Here is a 20,474-nt window from a genome sequence, read left to right on the forward strand (position 1 = left end):
TTACGCGATAGTTCAAAAAAATTTTTTTGCTATATAAATGAAAAATTCTTTAAAGGTTAAATATTTTGTACGTGCACGTGCAATACTGAGGAGTTTTACTATTGGAGTCGGAGTCGCAAGTTTGTTTAGCGACTTCGACACCGACTCCGCTAAAAATATCGCGACTCATACTCCATTACGTTTGAATCATAAGCTAAAAACAATCGCAAACAAAATTTTAACTGAAATAAATATATTACAAATAAATATTGCTTTAAATAAATACAGTATATAACTAATATTGTTAAATTTTAGGCAGTTGTTCCTTTCGTTCTCCTTACTTTTGCTACATCTCCTCACCATTCTGTTTGTTGAAATAAAGTTTTAAGACTACTAAATATCTGTGAGTTTTCAGTACTTCCATCATCATTGACAACTGTATGAGCCTAAAATTTTTTATAAAACTATGAAGATAATAATTGACATGTTACTATTTATTTTAAATTTAGAAATTGATCACGTGAAACCATTTGAATTGTTCATATTTAAAATATTACTTTTAAACTAAATATTCATAATTTTAAAAATACTTTTAAACTAAATATTCAAATTTCTAGAAACTTACTGCTTGAACTTGTACGCTGAGAGACAGGTAAGCAACCTAATTCAGTTAACAAAGGTCGCGCAGATGCTGTTGCAAAGGCAGCACCAGAAGATCCCATAGAACATCCAAAAATTCCACTGGATTTGTATGTAAAACTACAAATAATAAAATTTGTAGTTTTACATACTTAAACTTATTTAAACTTTTAAAACAAATGAAAGCAAAACGCCAAATAAAGAAAAGTTAAATGTTTATAGAACGGCTAAAGAAGTTTGATAAACTTGAAGTAAATATTAGGATAATCTTTTAAGACACATAAATCCACACATTGTACAAATATGCAGTTTTAGATGCAATATTTTAAAATGTTAAATAAATCTAAGAAATTTTTTTTTATTAAATTTGCAATTAAAAAAAACTCTATAAGATAACTCAGTTGTAGTCACACTACAACTGAGCTTATAGAAGAATTTTATGATTGCTCTTTGAAATTTTTATTAATTACTAACATGTTAAATGTGGTAGTAAAATGTCAGTAGAAAGGCTACAATTAATGTTCAGTTAATTTGTTTTCAAATCCAATCTTTTAAAATTTCAAAACTCTTACTACTGCAATCATAAAATAAAATCATAAAATAAATTCCGTTAGCAAATGAATTAAATAATGAAATAAAATCAGATATTATTGAAACTATTAACATATATTGATCAGATGTTTCAAAAAATGAATAAAATTAAACATGATATTAATGAAACATGTATTGATCAGATGTTGCGAAACATACTTGAAGGCATGCATGTTTTTATCATGTTGCAATGCATACTTAAAATTATACATGTATTGATCATATAAACAAATAAATCAAATTTAAATAAATATTTTGAAAAAATATCAAATAAATAAATCAAAAAATTATTTTGAAAAAATACTTAGCAAATCTCATCAAGTTCAGCTTAATAACTAAAACCATTTCAATTAAGAGAAAATTGTTCAACATTATTATAAAAAAGCTAAATGTAATCATTAAAAATATTTAAATGTAAAACTAAAATATTTACCACAAATCAAGTTTTTATTTGTTTGGTTTGCTTAAAAATTCAGATTTTAGTTATTTTGGAAAATATTTATTGTGATGTAGAATTTTCAAACAGTCTGGTAAGAACAATATACATCAAACTTAAAGAGTATTATTAAACCTAAAAATAAATTAAAAAAACTTTTTAAAAATAGCTTTCTATTCAATCGACTAAAAAGAAGAAAATAACTTTTTTCTGTTTCTGGTACTCGTGGAAATCATGTACTTAGTAATAATCACTTTTGTAAAGCCAATACTGGAAGACATTGAAGGCAATTCATGTACGTATGTAAACAAACAAACTCATCGAAGTAAAGGAATAGAAAGTTTGGCGCCTTTAGCTTTATGTAGATTTAAAACGAACTTGATTTTGAAAGCATCTGACTTAAAAGGCGCCAAACTTTCTATTCCTTTACTTCGATGAGTTTGTTTGTTTACATACGTACATGAATTGCCTTCAATGTCTTCCAGTATTGGCTTTACAAAAGTGATTATTACTAAGTACATGATTTCCACGAGTACCAGAAACAGAAAAAAGTTATTTTCTACTTTTTAGTCGATTGAATAGAAAGCTATTTTTAAAAAGTATTTTTTATTTATTTTATTTTCTACATTTTAGTCTTGATAAAATTGAATTATTACACTTATTGATTATGATTAATATTCAATAAAAATTTATTTTGAATTCTGTATATAATAATTAACAAAAATATTTGGAGTATATATTTTTTTATTATTAATTTAAATGTTGGTTGGGTCTTCTTTTCGGTTGATGTATTTGTTCTTTTTTGGACGCATTTTTATTTGTCTGAAATTAACAAGTGGAATATTTGTAAAATTTTTAATTAAATTTATATTGATACTTAACACTTTTTGATGCCCTCTCGGTTTCCGATATTTTTTTCGGAGTTCCAGATCTAACCAACGGGGAGGTGGGGCATCGTAAATCTAAAATACTTATTGAATCAAATGTAACAAATATAGCTATTGTTAGTCGGCAAAAGATTATTTGTAAAATTTCAGGGCTGTACGATCAAAAGAATTGCTTCAAAAAGCGCTGTGAAGTTTTGGCCTCCACAAAAAAAAAAATGCGGACTCGCCAGTGAGTTAATAGAAAGCTATAAAAAAGTGCTTATAATGCAGACTTGTTTGTAGTTTCTTAGTTTTATTGCTGCTATAATTTAGTGCAATTGTTGATAAAAGTAACATTTTTATAAAACAGTGACAAATTAAAGAATGAGAGATAAAAACACACAAAACATATTCTCTCCTCAAATGCATTTTTAAAGACATACACTAATATATAGTTTAAATCTTAGTTTTGATTAAATTTACAATTTAAAGTTTTTACTTATTCTTGTGGCAACATGGAAGCATGAAAAATGAGTTTACTAATTTGATACAAAGAAGAAAAAAAAAAGAAGAAAAAATGATTTAACAGTTTTTAATTTTAGTTAATCGCAAAATTAATCCAGCACAAAATAATACTAGCACAATTTGGTGATGAAAGATATACAAATCAAATTTGGTGATGACAAATATGCAAATCGAATTTAACAAACTTTGGGAGATGAGTTTAAAAAGTATGTTTTAAGATTTTTGTAGCTTTATATTAGTTACTCTTAAATGTTTATGCATTAAAACAATTAACTAAAGTGTGACATTCATTATAAAAAAAAACTTATGTTATTAAGATATGAAAAATTGAAATATAATTAGTATAATATTATTGTTAAGTATGATATTTGTTAAACATACATTACCTATTGAAATAACAGATTAAAAACTATTTTAAAAACATCCTTGCTGGTGGTAAATGGTCTAAAGTGTTGTATAAAGCAGGTGGACCACATCTATTATATTCAGGAAGAAGTATAATGTAAACATCGGCAGCTTTAACAAGTTTATTTAGACTCAATAACTTATCTGGAATCTTTGATTTCTCATCAGGGCCATAAAAATGCAATGGTTTTTTTAGCAATGGTAAATCATAGTTTTCAGGATCTAAAAAGTCAGTTAGAATAATTAAACATAAAAATGTTTTTTAAATTCAAGAATTTAAATAATTGAATGATTTTTTACAATTTTAATTAAAAATGTCACAATAATACTTATTAACTAAAAACAGCAATTAAAAAATAATGACATAACTTAAAAACTAATAAATGGGATTAAAAGTATTAAAATACCTAGAATCTTGAGAACATGACCTTTAGGTGTCATTTCTTTTTCAAACTGAGTCTTTAGTAGAGCAACCATTTTGTCAGCTAATCGATTTTCTCTCACAGATGAAATAATTGCCAAATATTGAAGAGGCATTTTGTTACTTTTAATGTTTCTAAACAACTGTTGTTTAATTTCATTTATTATTAATATAAATGCATCACCAAAAATGTTTAACAGTAATATTTAATATCAATTTAAAAACACAAGTAATGGAATTTTAAAAACATAAAGCTTGGCATTTAGTAAATGCTAACTTTTTGATCTTTCTTTAAATGCATTAAGAGAGTCAGTACAAACAATTTTTTGTTTAGTAATAAATTTTAATACTAATAAAACATATATTTTATTTTATAGAAATACAGTTTAGTAATGTTTGCATAACATCATTGCTGTCGAGCGCCCCATGAACTCTGATTTAAGATAATGAGTTTTAAGCATACTCATATTATCATCCCGAAATCTAACTAAAAGGTCCATTTGACCCTTCTGAAAAACATGGTTTGTAGATTCATAAAATGAAACAGTGTAATAAGGTGTATTAGATAGGGAAGTTAGCAACTCATTTTTAAGAAAGAGAGCTAATCTGAAAGTTGAAATATAACTGGCCTTGGTGGGTCCACATTTAAACAATTTAGCAATGTCACTATTTGGAAATATTTTACTAAATAATTTAACAGAATCAGTTAAAGAATTCATTAAATATTTAGCATACACAATATTAAGAACCCAACGAACTTTAGCTTCAAGTGTAGATGTAATTATTAGCATTTTATTATTTGCTTTTTGGTGTTCTGCTTTATTTTTGCATTCTGACATATTGATGGCATTATGCACAGAAGTATTAAGTACAACATTTGGTCAAATTGAGCTAAGTACACAAAAATTGTCATATTTTTTCAAACATTATTGTGCCTGAATATGATAAGTGTACAATAAGTTATTTTAAGTCTACTAACCGTTTAAAATGTTACAAGTCTACTAAATTGTTAATAGACTACTACTTTCAAAATGCTCCCCTGTAAAATGACAACTGTGGCACTTAACACTTCTGTGCATAATGCCATCAATATACTCATTAACTTGAATAGTGTTGGGAGAAGTTGGCATTGATATTGTTGATATTGTTATATGTAACCCTGACTTGATATTGTTAGCAGAAGGAGATCTCTCCATGTGCTTTTTTTTTTGCTGCTTTAACTTCACACCTTTCATGTGTGAAGTAAAAGCAGCTTCTCTCATGTTAGCAATATTAATGTCTTATATGATTTGCACAATAACTGCAAATCACAACAGTTTCTGTTTTTTTATGCAACCAATGTTTGTATTTTTCATTAACAAGCCATTTTACTTGAAAAATACATTTATTTTTAGGCATTTTCTAATTATTTCATATGAAAACAAAAAAAACAAAAAAAAGGCGTAAACATTTTAGGAGCCAAAAAGAATTTAGAATCTCTAATATTTCATACTTTTAAAAATTATTCAAAATTATACAACAATGCAATAACTAAATACTAATTGAAAAAATATAAATCAACAGTCTATATATTTATGATTTATGGAAACCTCTAGGATGACATCTTTCAAACAATATTTTTAAAACAAATTAACTATGCCTTATTATATATGTGTTAGTTTTTTTAAGAATCTTTAAAGCGCAAATTTTAAAAACAATATAAAACCAGATTTCCCATAAAAGTTATAGATTAGAGCAATTATATTACTATAATTTACTATAATTAGTATTGTAGTTGTATATTTTTGTATTGTTTTTCTTTACTTAAAAACAAACAACAAAATATAAAATATTATCCCATTTTCCAGGACTATTCCAGGATTTTACAGAATAATTAAAAAAATCCAGTGGGAACTGGTGGGACTGGTAGGAACGCTGTTGTAGACTTTGTATTACATCATTGAGGTGGTAACTAACTAGACTAATGCATATTGTTATATATTTTAGTGAATTAATAACGGCATTACTGCTGACATCATCTAAACCTGAACTTTTGTTAGGTTTTAACATGGATACTGAATTTAATAATTCTTCCTTCGTAAGTTCATGATTAGGCATAATAGCATTATTCGATGTCAAGTATGATTAAAAGCTTATCTTAGATGGTTTAATTTTAGCGGATAAACTTTTACCAACATTAACAAAAAAGTTATTAAGCGTTTTTGCTACCATAGATTTATCAACAACTAATTTTTTATTGAATTTGAGATTTTTTGGCAGAGCATTTCTGTCTAAAATTTTCTTGCCAATTACTTCCTTAATAATGCGCCATGTGTTTTATGAACCATCACTTTTTATTATTTGATCTGAATAGTAATTAGATTTTGAAGGTTTCAAAATTAACTCAAACGTTTATAATTTTTATACTTAGTTTCATTTTCTAGTGTTCTTTTTTTAAGATATTTGCAATATAATCGTTGTTTTAATTTTGAATATTTAACAATTCCCATTGTTATCCAAGGACTTAAAAGGCTTTTTTATTTTAATAATTTTGTAGTTACACGCGTGGGTTTATTGATTATTGGTATGCATCCAGATTGGAAAAAGACATTAAAGAAATTATTAATGTGCTTATTAACGTCACTGTCAAAAATGTTGAGGTTAATGTCTCCGATAAAATACGCACTTTTAATCAAATTTGATTTTTTTTAAATTCTTTTTTAAATGTGATCTTCAAATGCATTAAATTTTCCTGTAGACGGTCTATATAATACATGCACAATAACATTTTTTGAGGTTTTGCTAACAATTTCCGCGCATAATGATTCGTAGTCATGAGTGGTTGAGCTTAAATTTTGCATAAATTTGTATGATAACAAGTTTGTAATAAATATACATACACCCCCACCTTCCTTACGCCAACCTCTAACTTTGGTGTACCACATTGTAATTAGGTATTCGGAAATTTGAATCGCTTTCAACATTTTTATCATGACACCATGTTTCGCTAAGGCAAATAATGTTAAAACTAATTTTGATTTTATATAAAAACTGTTTTAATGAATGTTTTATTATCATTTAAACTCCAAGCTGACGTAAGAGAGGTTCACATTGTACATTTCTGGTTGCCCAAAATATTATTCTGCAAGCATGTTTTTGTTTGTTATAAACATTCTTTAGTTTAGTGTGATTAATGCTACCCTAGGCAACGTTACAGTATGAAAGATAACTGTGTATAAACGAAAAATAAAGATTTTTTAAAAACTCATTATTAAGAAAAGGTTTTGTTCGATATAAAATGAAAATATTTTTTGAGATTTTATCTTCAATATATTTAATATGAAATTTCCATGACAATTTTTCATATAAAAGCACTCCCAGAAAGTTTGTAGGCAATTCCCTTTTAATTATTATGTTATTGATTAAAAGATTGGGTAATTTAAGAGGAATATTCACGGCTTTACAAGGCTTATAAAGTAGGATAAATTTTGTTTTCTCTGCATTTAATGAAAGACGGTTACTTAAAAACCACTCATTGATCTTATCTAATTTTTCATTTACTATTCTAAAAAAAACATCAATATCTTTGTGAGAATAAAATAAATTAGTGTCATCTGCAAATTTTTTTTTAAGTTTTTTTTTTTAAGTTTAGTTTTAGTTTACATTATTTACATGTCGTGATTTACATGTAATATATAAATATATAAACTTGGAATCTGGAAGAAGATCATAACGTTCTTGTCGCCAGAACCATATAAAAATTACAATATAAATATAATATAAAATAATATAAGTAGATTATGACAAAATAACAATCCAAAATATTTGAAATAATAAATCGTTAAAATAATATCTCAAAAATATTTCAATATATTATCCGTTGAAAAAATAATATTCTTTAATTTGTTTTTAAAAACAGAAAAAGAGATAGATGAATCAAAATTATATATAAATAATATAGTATTAAATACTTTTGATGCTAAATATAAGTCATTTATGTAAAGTATAAATGATAAAGGTTCTAAAATAGAACCTTGGGGTACCCCACAAGTTATTAAGTTGTTTTTCGAGTCTTTTGATTCTTTAAGTATAAATTGCTTTCTGTAATTTAGGTATGATTTAAACCAAAGTAAAGTTTGATTTCTGATACCATAATTTCCTAGTTTTTTCAAAAGTATCTTATGATTTACAGTGTCAAAGGCTTTAGATAAATCAATAAAAAACCCTATTGTATAGCAATCGCTATTAAACCCATTTGATATATGCTTAACTAATTCAATTATTGCATGGTCAGTGGAATGGTTTTTTTTTAAACCGTTTTAAGTATAAAAAATTATTTTTAGTTAAATATTTATAAAGTCTGTTATACATAATACGTTCAGTTAGTTTCGAAAAGCAGGGTAAGACTGAAATTGGTCTGTAGTTTGAAACATTAGTCTCATCACTGATTCAAAGTTTATTTGAACACTCCTTATATTAATATGGAGAGTTGAAAACGAGTTTTCGTCCATTCCTTCTGTGATATTTTTTGAGTTTGAGTTATAATATAATGGACTAATATGTTTAATTACTTCATCGTTATTATAAAAATTAATATCAGGATCCGAACTTTGATTTAGGGTGGTTCCTATAGAAAAAACCCAAATTGTTCAATAAAGTTATTTATTGAACAATTTGGGTTATCAAAAAAACTTCAAATTTATCAAAAAAACTTCAAATTTGGCCTAAATATTCATTGTTAATTGGTTAAAAACATTCACCAAAATTATAAAAATACCTTCTACTAGTATTGAATAAATGCTCTTATTGTAACAAAAACAGTTTTCAGATCATAAATAAGGGGGTTCCTTACAGTTTTTGGGTCATAATTTCTAAAAAACATTATTAGAACTTTGATTTTGGTGAATGACATAGGTATATGTTAAATGGACAATCAGGAAAAATTTTAGAGCTACAGCACAATTATTTTATGAAATATATTGTTTGAAGTTGAAGCAAAAGTCAGAAAAACACATCTTTGAGAAAAACACAAGTATTCATCAAAAACATAATTTAAAGTTTAATATCCACCAGGAAGATAAGGATCTGTTACTTCTTTTTCATTTTGAATGTCTATAAATCCTTTGTTAATCTTCCTGATTGTATTTCTTCTCTTTTTACCATCATCTGATGCTTTTTTTTTCGACATTCGAATACTTATTCTATCTTTTTTAAATGAACCATTTTGAAAACATACACCGCCTTTAATACTGAAGTGATTTAAAACTGTGTGTAAAGCACCAGTGCCATCATTAAACTGAACAATTGCAGAATTAACTCCAATTTCTAATGTTTTACGCTCAACAAAAATATTTTTAGGGCACTTTTTTTTCTTTTTTTTTTTAAACATCTTCGCTTCCAACAAGGCTGCAAGCAGCCACAAATTAAAGTTGGAAGTTACTGTAAGAGAAAAGATGAAGATTGTAGAGCAAGATAACGATTGACGGACGATTTAAAAGATTGCAAATTATATGAATCAGGAAAGCAAGATGAAGGAAGCGAATTCCAAAGAGCTGATGTTCGAGGAAAAAAACTAGACGAATAAGCGTTTTTGGAGCACTTAGGAACAGTCACAGAAAAAGGATGACACTTAATTGAATGACGAGTAACACGAGAATGAATTTTAGTAGATGGCACAAGAGACGCTAGCTCTTTAGAGCAGTGCCCATTATAGTATTTGTAGAAAAGAGAAAGAGAAGCAACATTACGACGATGTGATAATGGTTAAAGGTTGGCTGCAAGAGCAGGTCCAACTATGTTTACAATGCGTTTTTGCACCTTGTCTAAAAGAGAAAGGGCATCATTAGAAGATCCGCCCCAGATATGGCAACAGTATTCCATACAAGGCCGGATTTGAGATTTATAGAGATAGAGAACAGAATCCAGAGTAAGAAAGTGGCGAGCTCGATAAAGAGATGCAACCTTAGCAGATGCTAATTTTGCAACTGATTTGATATATGGTTTCCAAGAAAGATTCGAAGTAAGAGTTAATCCAAGAAGATGAAGAGTAGGTGACTCATCGAGTACATCACCGTTCATAAATATAGGAAGATCTAAATTATTGCGATAACGATTGGCTGAAAAAAATTGAGTTTTATCTGAATTAAAGTTCACCAGCCACTGTGAGCCCCATGCTGTAGCAGAAGTGAGATCCTTTTCAAGCTCAAATGCCCCCTCCAAGCAATCAGAAGGTGTTGGTTTCTTATCACGACAAGAATAAATGGTAGTATCATCAGCAAACAATGCCACCTTAGATGTGAGAATATCTGGAAGATCGTTAATGTAAATTAAAAAAAGTATAGGGCCAAGGATAGAACCTTGAGGAACCTCTGAAGTTACAGAATAAGAAGAAGAGTGTTGTCCATCGAGGACAACTTTTATGCTACGATTGGAAAGGAAAGATTCAATGATCTTAAAGATGTTGCCGGATACACTATAAGAAGAAAGCTTATGGAGAAGACCAGCATGCCAAACTTTATCAAATGCTTTTGAAATGTCAAGAGCGATGGCCTTAACCTCTCCACCTTTATCTAATGCATGATAAAACCTGTCAGTTATTACTGTTAGCAAATCAGCTGTTGAACGAGAAGATCGAAATCCATATTGATGGTCAGAAAGTAAGTTATTAGATTCAAGATGAGAAATTAAGTGTTTGTTAATTAAAGATTCAAAAACCTTGCTTATGATAGGAAGAAGACTTATGGGACGGTAGTTAGACAAATCAGATCGCTCCCCAGAATTTTTGAAGATAGGGATAACAGATGCCGCTTTCCAGCAGGCTGGAAAACAAGACTCTGATAAGCACTTGTTGAATAGTTTTGAGAGTATAGACGACAGCTCCGGAGAACACTTCTGCAAGACAATAACAGGTATGTTGTCTGGGCCACAAGCTGTGGAAGAGTCTAGGCAGGAAATCACTTTAGATACAGATGCTGGAGTGATATAAATGTCAATCAATGGATCAACCTGTTTGTTAGCAATATCAGGTAGAACGCAATTAGTGGAATCAAGAGATGATATTGATGAAAAGTTTTTAGCAAACAGTTCGGCTTTGTCTTTAGGTGAGGTGACAAAGTCTGAACTGTACAAGAGAGGTGGAATTATAGATTTGCCCTTATTATTGATATTATTAAAGATTCTCCAGAAGTCACGAGAGCCTAATTTTTGAGATGAGATACGAGATTTCATGACCTGAGAATAGCGGGTTTTGGCGTTAGACAAAACCTTTTTACAGTTGTTTCTAGCAGTAATAAACAGACGTCTGTTTTCTGGAGAATTGTTTTGCTGATAAATATGGAAGTAACGGTTTCGATTGGCAATCGCAGCAGCACAGTGTGAAGATAACCATGGAGGAGAGTGGGGCTTGACCTGAAATCGTCGAGAGGGAATAAAAGATTTCATGCCAGCCTGAATCCACGAAGTTAAGTAAGAAGCACATTTGTCGACAGGAAGTTGGAAGATTTCTACCCAAGGGCCATCACGAAGAAAATCACGGAAAGAATCCCAGTCAGCTTTACTGTAGTTGTAAGAGGTTCGATAATAGGTGTATTCAGGTGATGAAGAAGAATGAGATATTAGTTTTAGAGAGATCAAACTGTGATCAGAAGCACCTAAAGGTGAATGTGGAGAAACTGAGCACAGACTAGAATCAAAAACAAGACATAAGTCGAGTAGAGAAGGTAAATGGCTCGGGTTGTCTGGAAAGCGAGTTGGAAAGTTGACTATTTGAGTTAGGGATTGAGAGAGGCAAAAGTTGTGGGCTTTAATGCCTGCCGAATCACTGACACTAGAGCCAAGCCATTCAGAGTGGTGAGCATTAAAGTCACCGACAACAACTATATTAGCTGATGTATAAAGAGAGAGGGCTTGGTCAATATGATCGGAAATAACATCAAAAAGAGTGCAGTCTTGAGATGAAGGAGAGCGATATAGAACAAAGAGAAAGGCAATAGAGTGAAGTGGTGCTAAACGAAAGCACATGAAAGAATAGTCTGTGGATTCAAACCTAGTTTCACGACAAACAGGTGAATTCTTACGAATGTAAATGCCCAGGCCAAGCATGTGACTATTGGAGTCTTTACGAATCAGAGGAAGATAACCATCAACACTACGATCACATGATGAGACAGCTGAACTCAAATTAGTCTCACAAAGAGCAAGTAGGTCTGGTGAACATTGCAAGAGATATGACTCAACAGAAGAAAAGTTACTTCGAAGACCACGAATATTAGTGAATGATAGGTTTAGAGAACTTGGTGATGATGATGGTTTTTTGTGTTTTATAGTTTTTGATACTTTATTCATTTTTTAAATTAGATTGAAGAACTTGACTCAAAGCATAGATAGTACTCAGGACACCGTTTAATAGCCCAAGCAATTGCCTCATTACTACTAATAAACCCTAAGCCGTAACAAAGGGCTCCAAATGTGGCCTCCGCAATGCACACCAAAAGTACAAACAGGGACACCATCCATGCGCAACATGGCACTGTTGATACTTTGATATTTTTCAGCTGTTGATGGAATCAGCCTCTCTGAGAGCTACCACAGAGTTCGGGAAACCTGACTACCAGACGGCCTCAGAACCATAAAACTGAGTTTTAGAGCTGTACCCTCATAAGGAGATAATAGAATGAGTTGCCTAGTCATAAAAACAGTGACACAAGCAAACCCATGCATTGAGTCAAGAAGATCCAGCATTCAACATCCTAAACTGGAAACAATGTATTAAAAATACATCTGCGCCAGCCTAATAGATGAAGAAGGGGTGCGAGGCTGGTCAACAGATAGAATCTGTTTACCCCTTAAGTCTTTGCCTAGGAGGCCTTCTACAAGACAGTAGCTGGGTGCATTTAACATCTGCCCAAGATGAGTATTTTTATCGAGACACCATCTCTAGCCTTTACTCAACCAAGAGCCCCAAGGCAGGGGGTGTTTTAAATCGGAGTTGGCATCTCCTAGCCTTTGCCTAAAAAGGCGTATCCTACAAGGCAGCAGGACATGAAGCAGATTGTACATGGACATGATTGTACATGGACATGAAGCAGATTGACAGGACATGAAGCAGATTGTAAGCAGTGTTAAAGCAATGCCAGGAGAAAAAACCTGAAAACTTACTCCGAATTATTTGATTTATGTTTTTATTTAATGTTTGCGTTTGACCGTGAAGACATTTAGATAACAGCTTATCTTCCGATAGACTAATAAAGATTGGCTTTATAATATCATGAATCCATTTTGGTATATTGATCGACTAATAAAACTTTTTCCTGTTGACTGTATTTTTTATACATACACCAACTGTTAATACCTGGACAAAATTGATGCCGATAAGATTCATTGATTAAATGAGTACCATGCCAAAGAACTACAAGAACCGACTTCTTCATTGCATACAAATGATTAATAATATCTCTAATAGCTTTCCCATAAAAATTTTGCATTGAGTTATCGCTAGATTCAGTCAGGTTTCCCTTTCCTGAAAGCGGGGTTTTAGTGCCTTTATATTCTTTTATTTTATTGGTCCCTAATCTTTTTTGAATGTGTCCGACACTTTCTAACTTTACTGGTGTCGCATCAAATTGTGAATAAGGATTTGAATCAATTACTTTCTTAAAAGATGAGGTGTCCATATCCCCTATTTAGTAGATCAGTACAGACACATGATTTAATTACCATGAATAGTATTCATGGTAAATCAAAACATGTGTCTGTACTGATCTACTAAATATTTCAACTGCTCCGGCTCCTTCCATTGATCCTTTATGATTTATAAAGATCCTTTATGATTTATAGTGCAATCATGGCTCATTAATCGTTCATTATATTCAGGATATTTTAGACTTAAACTTTTTATATTGCATCTACGACAGTGTTTTGACATTATATGCACATCAATACATTTGCCATTATGGCAGGTTGTTACAAGACCATTTAGTGATACGTGTCCACGTTTTTGCCATATGCTATCGATCGAAACATGACAAGTTCCATAATTCATAATCTTTTGATCTATATCACATTGATCAAATGCTAACTGTGCAGCTTTTTTCATGCTCTTATTGGCAGCTGCATAATAAGCTGCATGGAGCTCTTCATTGATATAAGTTGGTTCAGATAACCCATACATATTCATGCATCGTGTAAAATTGGAAATTGCTTCGTGTCCTTTTTCTATTTCTCTAAATGCTATAACAGCCCTTACATTTGCCTCAAATGAGTTTCTCCTTTGAGTTTCTTTACTCGGTCAACATTCTTTAGAAGTGAAAAAACTATCATTAGCTTGACAATTGTTACATAATAGTATTAATTTGGAAGCTAGTCCCATGCGTGAACTTGGTTTTTTTCTATAGTGTCACGTCTCTAGAGTCACATTCAGAACATATGGCTGTCTGCTTTATGAACCTTTTCAACTATTGAAAGTCAATCAAAATTAAATGATCATTTTCATCAGTAGGTGAAACTTGAGTTGCAATTTTTACTTCTCTTATAGTTTTTTTATTAGGAAAACTTGCAACCTTTTCTGAAATCAAACTTTTCTTAACTGTGTGTTGATTTTCTCTAAATTTATATTTTATCTTTCTTTTACGATTGGGTAGATTACCCATTAATTTCAAATATATAAACAAAAAACAATAAACTTAATTTAATTCGCAATAAATCTTCTTGTAGAACAAGGCAAGGACTCTAACTACTTGATAATAAACCAGCTAGTATAATGAAATGTGCTCTATCACGGAGAAAACTGTCCGCTGAAGTAAACTGTCCGATCGGACATTTTACTCCGGAGTAGAATTTTTAAAAGTTAACATCGTAGATAAATTTTTTTAAAATTTAATTAAGTTGAAACATCTGGTATAGTATGTAAACTTATCCTTATAAATTTCTTATAATAAATTACAATATTTTTAGGGGTTATATATACCCTCGTTATTCAAGTAATATAAAAAACCCGTTAAAAAAACAAATAATAAAACTTCGATGTAATTTGTTCTTGCGTCTTAAATAAGAAAAATAAGGTTTCCGGAGTAGAATGTCCTAGTCTGGAATAAGTTGTCCGACCTAGAGAATAGTGTAATTTTATGAATTGCGGCTGATTTTGTACCATCATTTTGAAAATAATTTTAAAAATGGATGAACAAGATAATGCTGAAGAAAAAATGCTTGCTGATGTTAGTAACTATATATCTACACCTGCTATGACTGCACACCGAATGAAAAGCGGGCTATTCGACGAAGAGCAAGCAGGGATAGATTATAAACTAGGTACGTGACATGAAATTTTTAAATTAATCAAACACTAGATTGTTATATATCATTGGAAAGGTTTTTAGTTCAGTATTTTAAAGGTGAATAAATTATCAAAATTGAACAATTTTACAAAAAGTTATGGCATTTTAAGTACCGAATTTTTGATATATGGACTTCTTGAAGAAACTGTGATCAAATTTGAAGTTTTTTTAACTTACAACGTCATAACTTGGTCAATTCTTATCGAAATACATACAACTCGATATCAAAAGATAGGTCTAACAAAGGGCAATATATATATATACAAAGGGTGTACAAAAGGCGCTAGAAGGGCGTCTACAAAACTCTTTATTATATTGAAAACTGTAGATTTTTTAAAAGAAAATATTATTATTTAATTGAAATTCATAGTTTTTATTTGTATTTTTTAATATATTCTAACAGGGTACCATCAAATATGATTTGGATACTTTAGGTTGATAGGCTAGAAGTTCTTTTGGCTTCGGGCGCATCCTCTGACCCAATATCAAGATTATTACTTTGTATCTTCATATAAAAGTGCATGCAATTTAGTATCAAAAGAAAGAAAGGTTTTAGGGATAAATGCGTGAAAAGTGTGCAAGAGGGTAATATTCGGGAGCTCTACACCTCTCACACCTTGGGTAGGGTGGGTTAAAATTTAAATATTATTTTTTTGTAATAATAAATAGTATTTATATAAAACACAAATTTTTCATAAAAAAATCAAACTCAACTATATACAAAAATTAATATACAAAAAGATTATATACAAGTATCAACTTAATAAATATATACATACACACTATACATACACCTATCAAGAAGTGTATATAGATTCAGCTAAGTGAATCTATATAAACTTATTAATAAGTATATTTATAGTTGTTAATAACTACATTCCTGAATCCTCTGCCATCCCTCTTCCATCATCAGGCCCATATGCGGAAGGCCCTTTTTGATTTAGGCCCAGGGTGGCTTTGGCGCCAAACCAAGAAATCACTCCTAGACAAGTCTATATTTAAAACAAAAATATTAAATGAGTGTTCGAAAAATTAAAATGAAAAGCAAAAATTAAAACACAGTAAAAAACTTACCAAGGAGGTCTTGGTTTTCACTCTGGGTGCAAGATGACATTGATGACTTGGATGAAGCTGGTAAATTTAATTTTTAAAATTTTTAATATGAAATAAGTTTAAAAAAAATTATAAAAAATAGTGTTCATTTAGTAAAAAACCATTTAAAAAAACAAATTTACAACATCATTAAGACATCAATATACAACATCATTAAAATATATATAGCAAAAATTTTAAAATTTTATTTTAACAATTAAAAGTTTTTTTTTGCTACATTTATTTATTTTCTATAAATATATACGACCAGATTTAAAAAATTAAAAATGTATTGTGCTAAAGGGCTAATTTGAACCCTCGCAAAACAACGAAACACTGAGCTATCAAAGTTATGCATGTAATTGAAAAACAAACCATTTTATAAATCTCTTATGCTGATTGCAATTAATTGACTTAATTGCATAGCAATAAAGCTGTGCTGATTTAGAGAACCCGCTTGAAAATTGTCAATTAATTGCAATCGGTATAAGAGATTTATAAATAGTTTGTTTTTCATGACCAAGAAAAATGGTTCGGCTTAACGAATGTTTGACTAAAGCAAATTCCTGCTAAATCGAATTTTGGCTACTATGCAATATTAGTACGAGTTGAAGTGATTTTACAGAAACAATATTTTACAAAGTTTGTCACACTTATTATACTAATAAAAGTGTGACCAATGTTTCAGTGAAAAAAGTTTTTTTTTTTAAAATCTTTACTTTCAACAAGGCTGTAAGCAACCACTATTAAAGTTGGAAGTTACTAGAAGAGAAAAGATGAAGTTTATAAAGCAAGACAATGATTAGCAAATGACTTAAAAGATTGCAAATTATATGAATCAGGAAAACAAGAAGGTAACGAGTTCTAAAGAACTGATGTTCTAGGAAAAAAATTGATGAATAAGACTAAGCTGCAAGTGCAGGTCCAACTATGTTTACAAGGTGGTTTTGTGTCTTGCCTAAAAGAATAAAAGTATCATTCAAAGATCCGCTCCAGATATGGCAACAGTATTCCATACAAGGATGGGTTTGAGATTTTTTAAAGATAAAAAATAGAATCCGGAGTGAGAAAGTGGCGAGCACGATAAAGACATGCAACCTTAGCAGATGCTAATTTTGATTACAACCTTAGCAGATGCTAATCAAAAGTAAGAGTTAATCCTAGTAGACAAAGGGTACATAACTCATCATATGCGGTAGTGGTGTAGTGGTAAAGCGCTCGCTTCATAAGCGAGCGCTTTACCACTACACCACTACGTCCCTGGTAGTACCGCGCTCAACTTGTTTCTCCACGCAGCGGCCTTGTTTGTTAAGGTTCATGTTTCGGAGTTATAGAGTTGAGAGAGGGTTATAACCACTATTAAGTAGCCTCCTCATCTGTAGTGGCTTTAACGGCCTTGAGGAGGTGAATAACAACAACAACAAAAAAATATCTACCAAGTTCCTCCCTTTTGCGCCTCTTACCTTCTTTAGTGTCTAGAGTGTCTTTAATGTAATAGAAAGTGAGAAATACTTTTTATATTGTCGCTTCAAGACAACTTACACAGCATCAAGACAAGCAGAAGTCATTTTTTTAAGCTGGTTATTAATGAAGCTTATATGAGTGTTAGTGGTTAGCAATGGAGCATATATTGATTTTAAAATGTTAGAGGCAAGAGTGTTCCCAAAAAAATCTGTTCTTCTGCAAAACTGAGCAGCTGTATTAGATTTACTATTTGTAATTATTAGCAAAACTTTTTTTCACTGACTACCAGAAACATGATCAAAAGTTGCATCCTCACCTAAAACATAAAACTTTTCCATTCAAGGCTCAGTAGGGAGTTTTCCAAACAATGCAAGCCCGCACATTTCTTTTATTGCAGTTTTATTACAAAATGCCTCTCTTAGAATTGCTTAAAAACTTTTACATTTTACTGTTCCAACAGTGAGGAAATGTTTAAACTCACTGTAATGCTTGATAAAAATGAAACAATTATGAAAAAGAATATGAAGCCGATTTCCATGATATCTAGGAATAATACTTCGTAGTAGAAACCTCATTTTATTCATGCCTAAAACAGTTTTAACTACTATTCAATCATTTCCAAATAACTAACAACTCCCACACTCAAGAGAACATTCAAGGGCATGAAACTGCACACTAAAGCGACATGAAACTGCAATTGTGTCAAGAGGGTGCAAATGGCAGTTCAGCTCATTCAAATTCTTGCCCCAGGTTGCACAAACTTTTCTTATAGTAAGATGGTTGACTGCAACTCTGTCTGACATTGTGTTAGATATATTTTCAATAATCGAGTTATGACATTCATCAAAGCTACTTTGGTAAAAACCTGAATAAACAAATGCCATATAATCAATTGAAGTGCATATATGACTTTCATAATCAAATGCTGTTCCTCCTGGTAACTGATCTAGAGCAAACAAAAGGCATTTATCTTAAGATGTTAAGTTAATGCTATTAATGTGGACACTTTCTTGTGTTGTAGCATCAAACCCAAGAGTAAGATTATTATTATGCATAGCCCACTCTGCTGCTTGCAAATCTGAAATACTGCCAAGTTCACGAGCTCTTTGCTCAACAGTACTTTGATGAGGAATATTATTAAAAATAACACCCATATAATGCCCTATTTTGCTCATAAGATATGGAATGCTACTTGTTGGTTATATTACACAACAGCATATTATAAATTATTATTCTTATTTGTAATAAATATATTTTTTCATCTTCTGGCATAATTACATTTCTTTCTTCCTTAATCTGGAAAAAATCATTCTCCAAACTAGCAATTACCCTGTCACTTGTAAAAAACAGCAGCATTATGATTAGTTTTTAGTTGCCTTAACTTATGCTTTTCATTTAATTTCAATGCTTTTTTTTCAGCTTTAAAGTGACGAATCTGCTCACTGTAATTTTATTTTTTTGTGTGTGTTTTTTCAGATCTGGTATTTCTGCCCTTAAGGCTTTAATTATTTTTTCTTTTTGTTTAACATTTTGTCTTAGAACACGTAATTGGTTTGGCATGCTGTTTAATTCAGCTTTTAAAAGTGCTAACTTGTTCCAACATTATTTGTAAGAGTTAGCTTTTTTTGTTTTATAGGGCCTAATTTCTCTCTAAATATGTTTAGTTACGTCTCATTTGCTATAACCTACAGATGTTGATGTTCAACTATTTAAAGGAGATAAAACATTCATATTGGTATATGAAACATCTGAGAAGCCTGATGATAATACAATGTTAGGCAAACTTGATATATGGCTTAAAAAAGGTTTATTGCAAAATTCATAAAAACGCTTACTATCCTCAGCCCTGCTATAATTTCTAGACCAATTCAATGATTTATTTATGAGACTTCTAACCTGATTTTTACATGTTTCTATCTGAAAATGTCTAGTGACTTGTTGAGATGTTTTAAGAAATGAATCACTATTTTTTGTAAATAATTAAAAAATATGTCCATTTCTACAAACTGTATTACCCTCTGTATTAGAGTCAATGTCTATTTGTGACAATTCAAAATTAGCAGTTAAATACTTTTTGCATTCACTATAAAACCCAAACTTTGTTTTTGGCTATTTGGTTTTTTTTCAATAAAATTTGGCAGGTTGTAAGAAAAAAAGTTATTAAAGGTGAGAGAATATATTAGAAAAATAAACCAGCATTCCTTCGATATTTACTTGATGTCCATACAACAACAAAACTTCACCTAATTGGAGTAGAGTTTTAAAGTGTCTGAGTATGCTTTTTTTTCAATGAAATTTGGCAGGTAGTAAGAAAAAAGGTTTTTAAAGTTGAGAGAACATATTAGAAAAATGAACCAGCATTCCTTCGAAATATACTTGATGTCCAAATAACAAGCATATTTTTAACAACAATAAATTCATAATAAATAAAATTTTAACTCAAAGAAATCCATGTAAAATTAAAGTTCCATAATTCTAGTATTCAAAAAATATCTATGTGGTTACATATTTCTAAAAAATAACAGAGCAAAACAAGTTCATACCATGCAACTTTTCAACTAACTTGAAAAAGCGTGTCACAGAATTTGACCAAACAAATTTTGTATCTATGTTACTAGTAACATAGTTACATATGATGTATACTTTTATACACTGTTAAGAAAGTTACAAATATAGTTATTATGACAAATTGTTTGTAACATTTGTGACACTGTAAAGTAGATTAAAAATATAGTCGATATGACAAA

The 20,474-nt window shown here is 30.3% G+C and overlaps 1 protein-coding gene across 2 annotated transcripts; it reads right to left on the reverse strand.

The window, feature by feature from the left end:
• Nucleotides 1-215: 215 nt before the first annotated feature.
• LOC100211732 (NADPH azoreductase) lies at nucleotides 216-4,026 on the reverse strand. Of its 2 annotated transcripts, XR_010637976.1 has the most exons (4): nucleotides 3,849-4,026; nucleotides 3,423-3,663; nucleotides 605-738; nucleotides 216-425 (listed from the first exon to the last, which is right to left on the reverse strand). XR_010637976.1 is itself a non-coding variant. In XM_065795257.1 (3 exons), the coding sequence occupies exons 1-2, from the start codon at nucleotides 3,976-3,978 to the stop codon at nucleotides 3,446-3,448; spliced, it is 348 nt and encodes a 115-aa protein (XP_065651329.1). In that variant the 5' UTR covers nucleotides 3,979-4,026; the 3' UTR covers nucleotides 216-425; nucleotides 3,423-3,445. The 2 variants fall into 2 exon arrangements, 1 of the variants encoding a protein (XP_065651329.1); XM_065795257.1 differs by lacking the exon at nucleotides 605-738.
• Between the last annotated feature and the right edge of the window lie 16,448 nt (nucleotides 4,027-20,474).

Source organism: Hydra vulgaris, chromosome 04, assembly GCF_038396675.1.
Source record: "Hydra vulgaris chromosome 04, alternate assembly HydraT2T_AEP".
Lineage (NCBI taxonomy): Eukaryota > Metazoa > Cnidaria > Hydrozoa > Anthoathecata > Hydridae > Hydra > Hydra vulgaris.

Excerpts from the sequence above, each read along its gene's own strand:
- LOC100211732 (XM_065795257.1), bottom strand. The coding sequence starts at position 3,978 with ATGCCTCTTCAATATTTGGCAATTATTTCATCTGTGAGAGAAAATCGA. Across the intron at positions 3,664-3,848 it reads TCATGTTCTCAAGATTCTAG|ATCCTGAAAACTATGATTTA; the intron begins GTATTTTAATAC and ends CTGACTTTTTAG.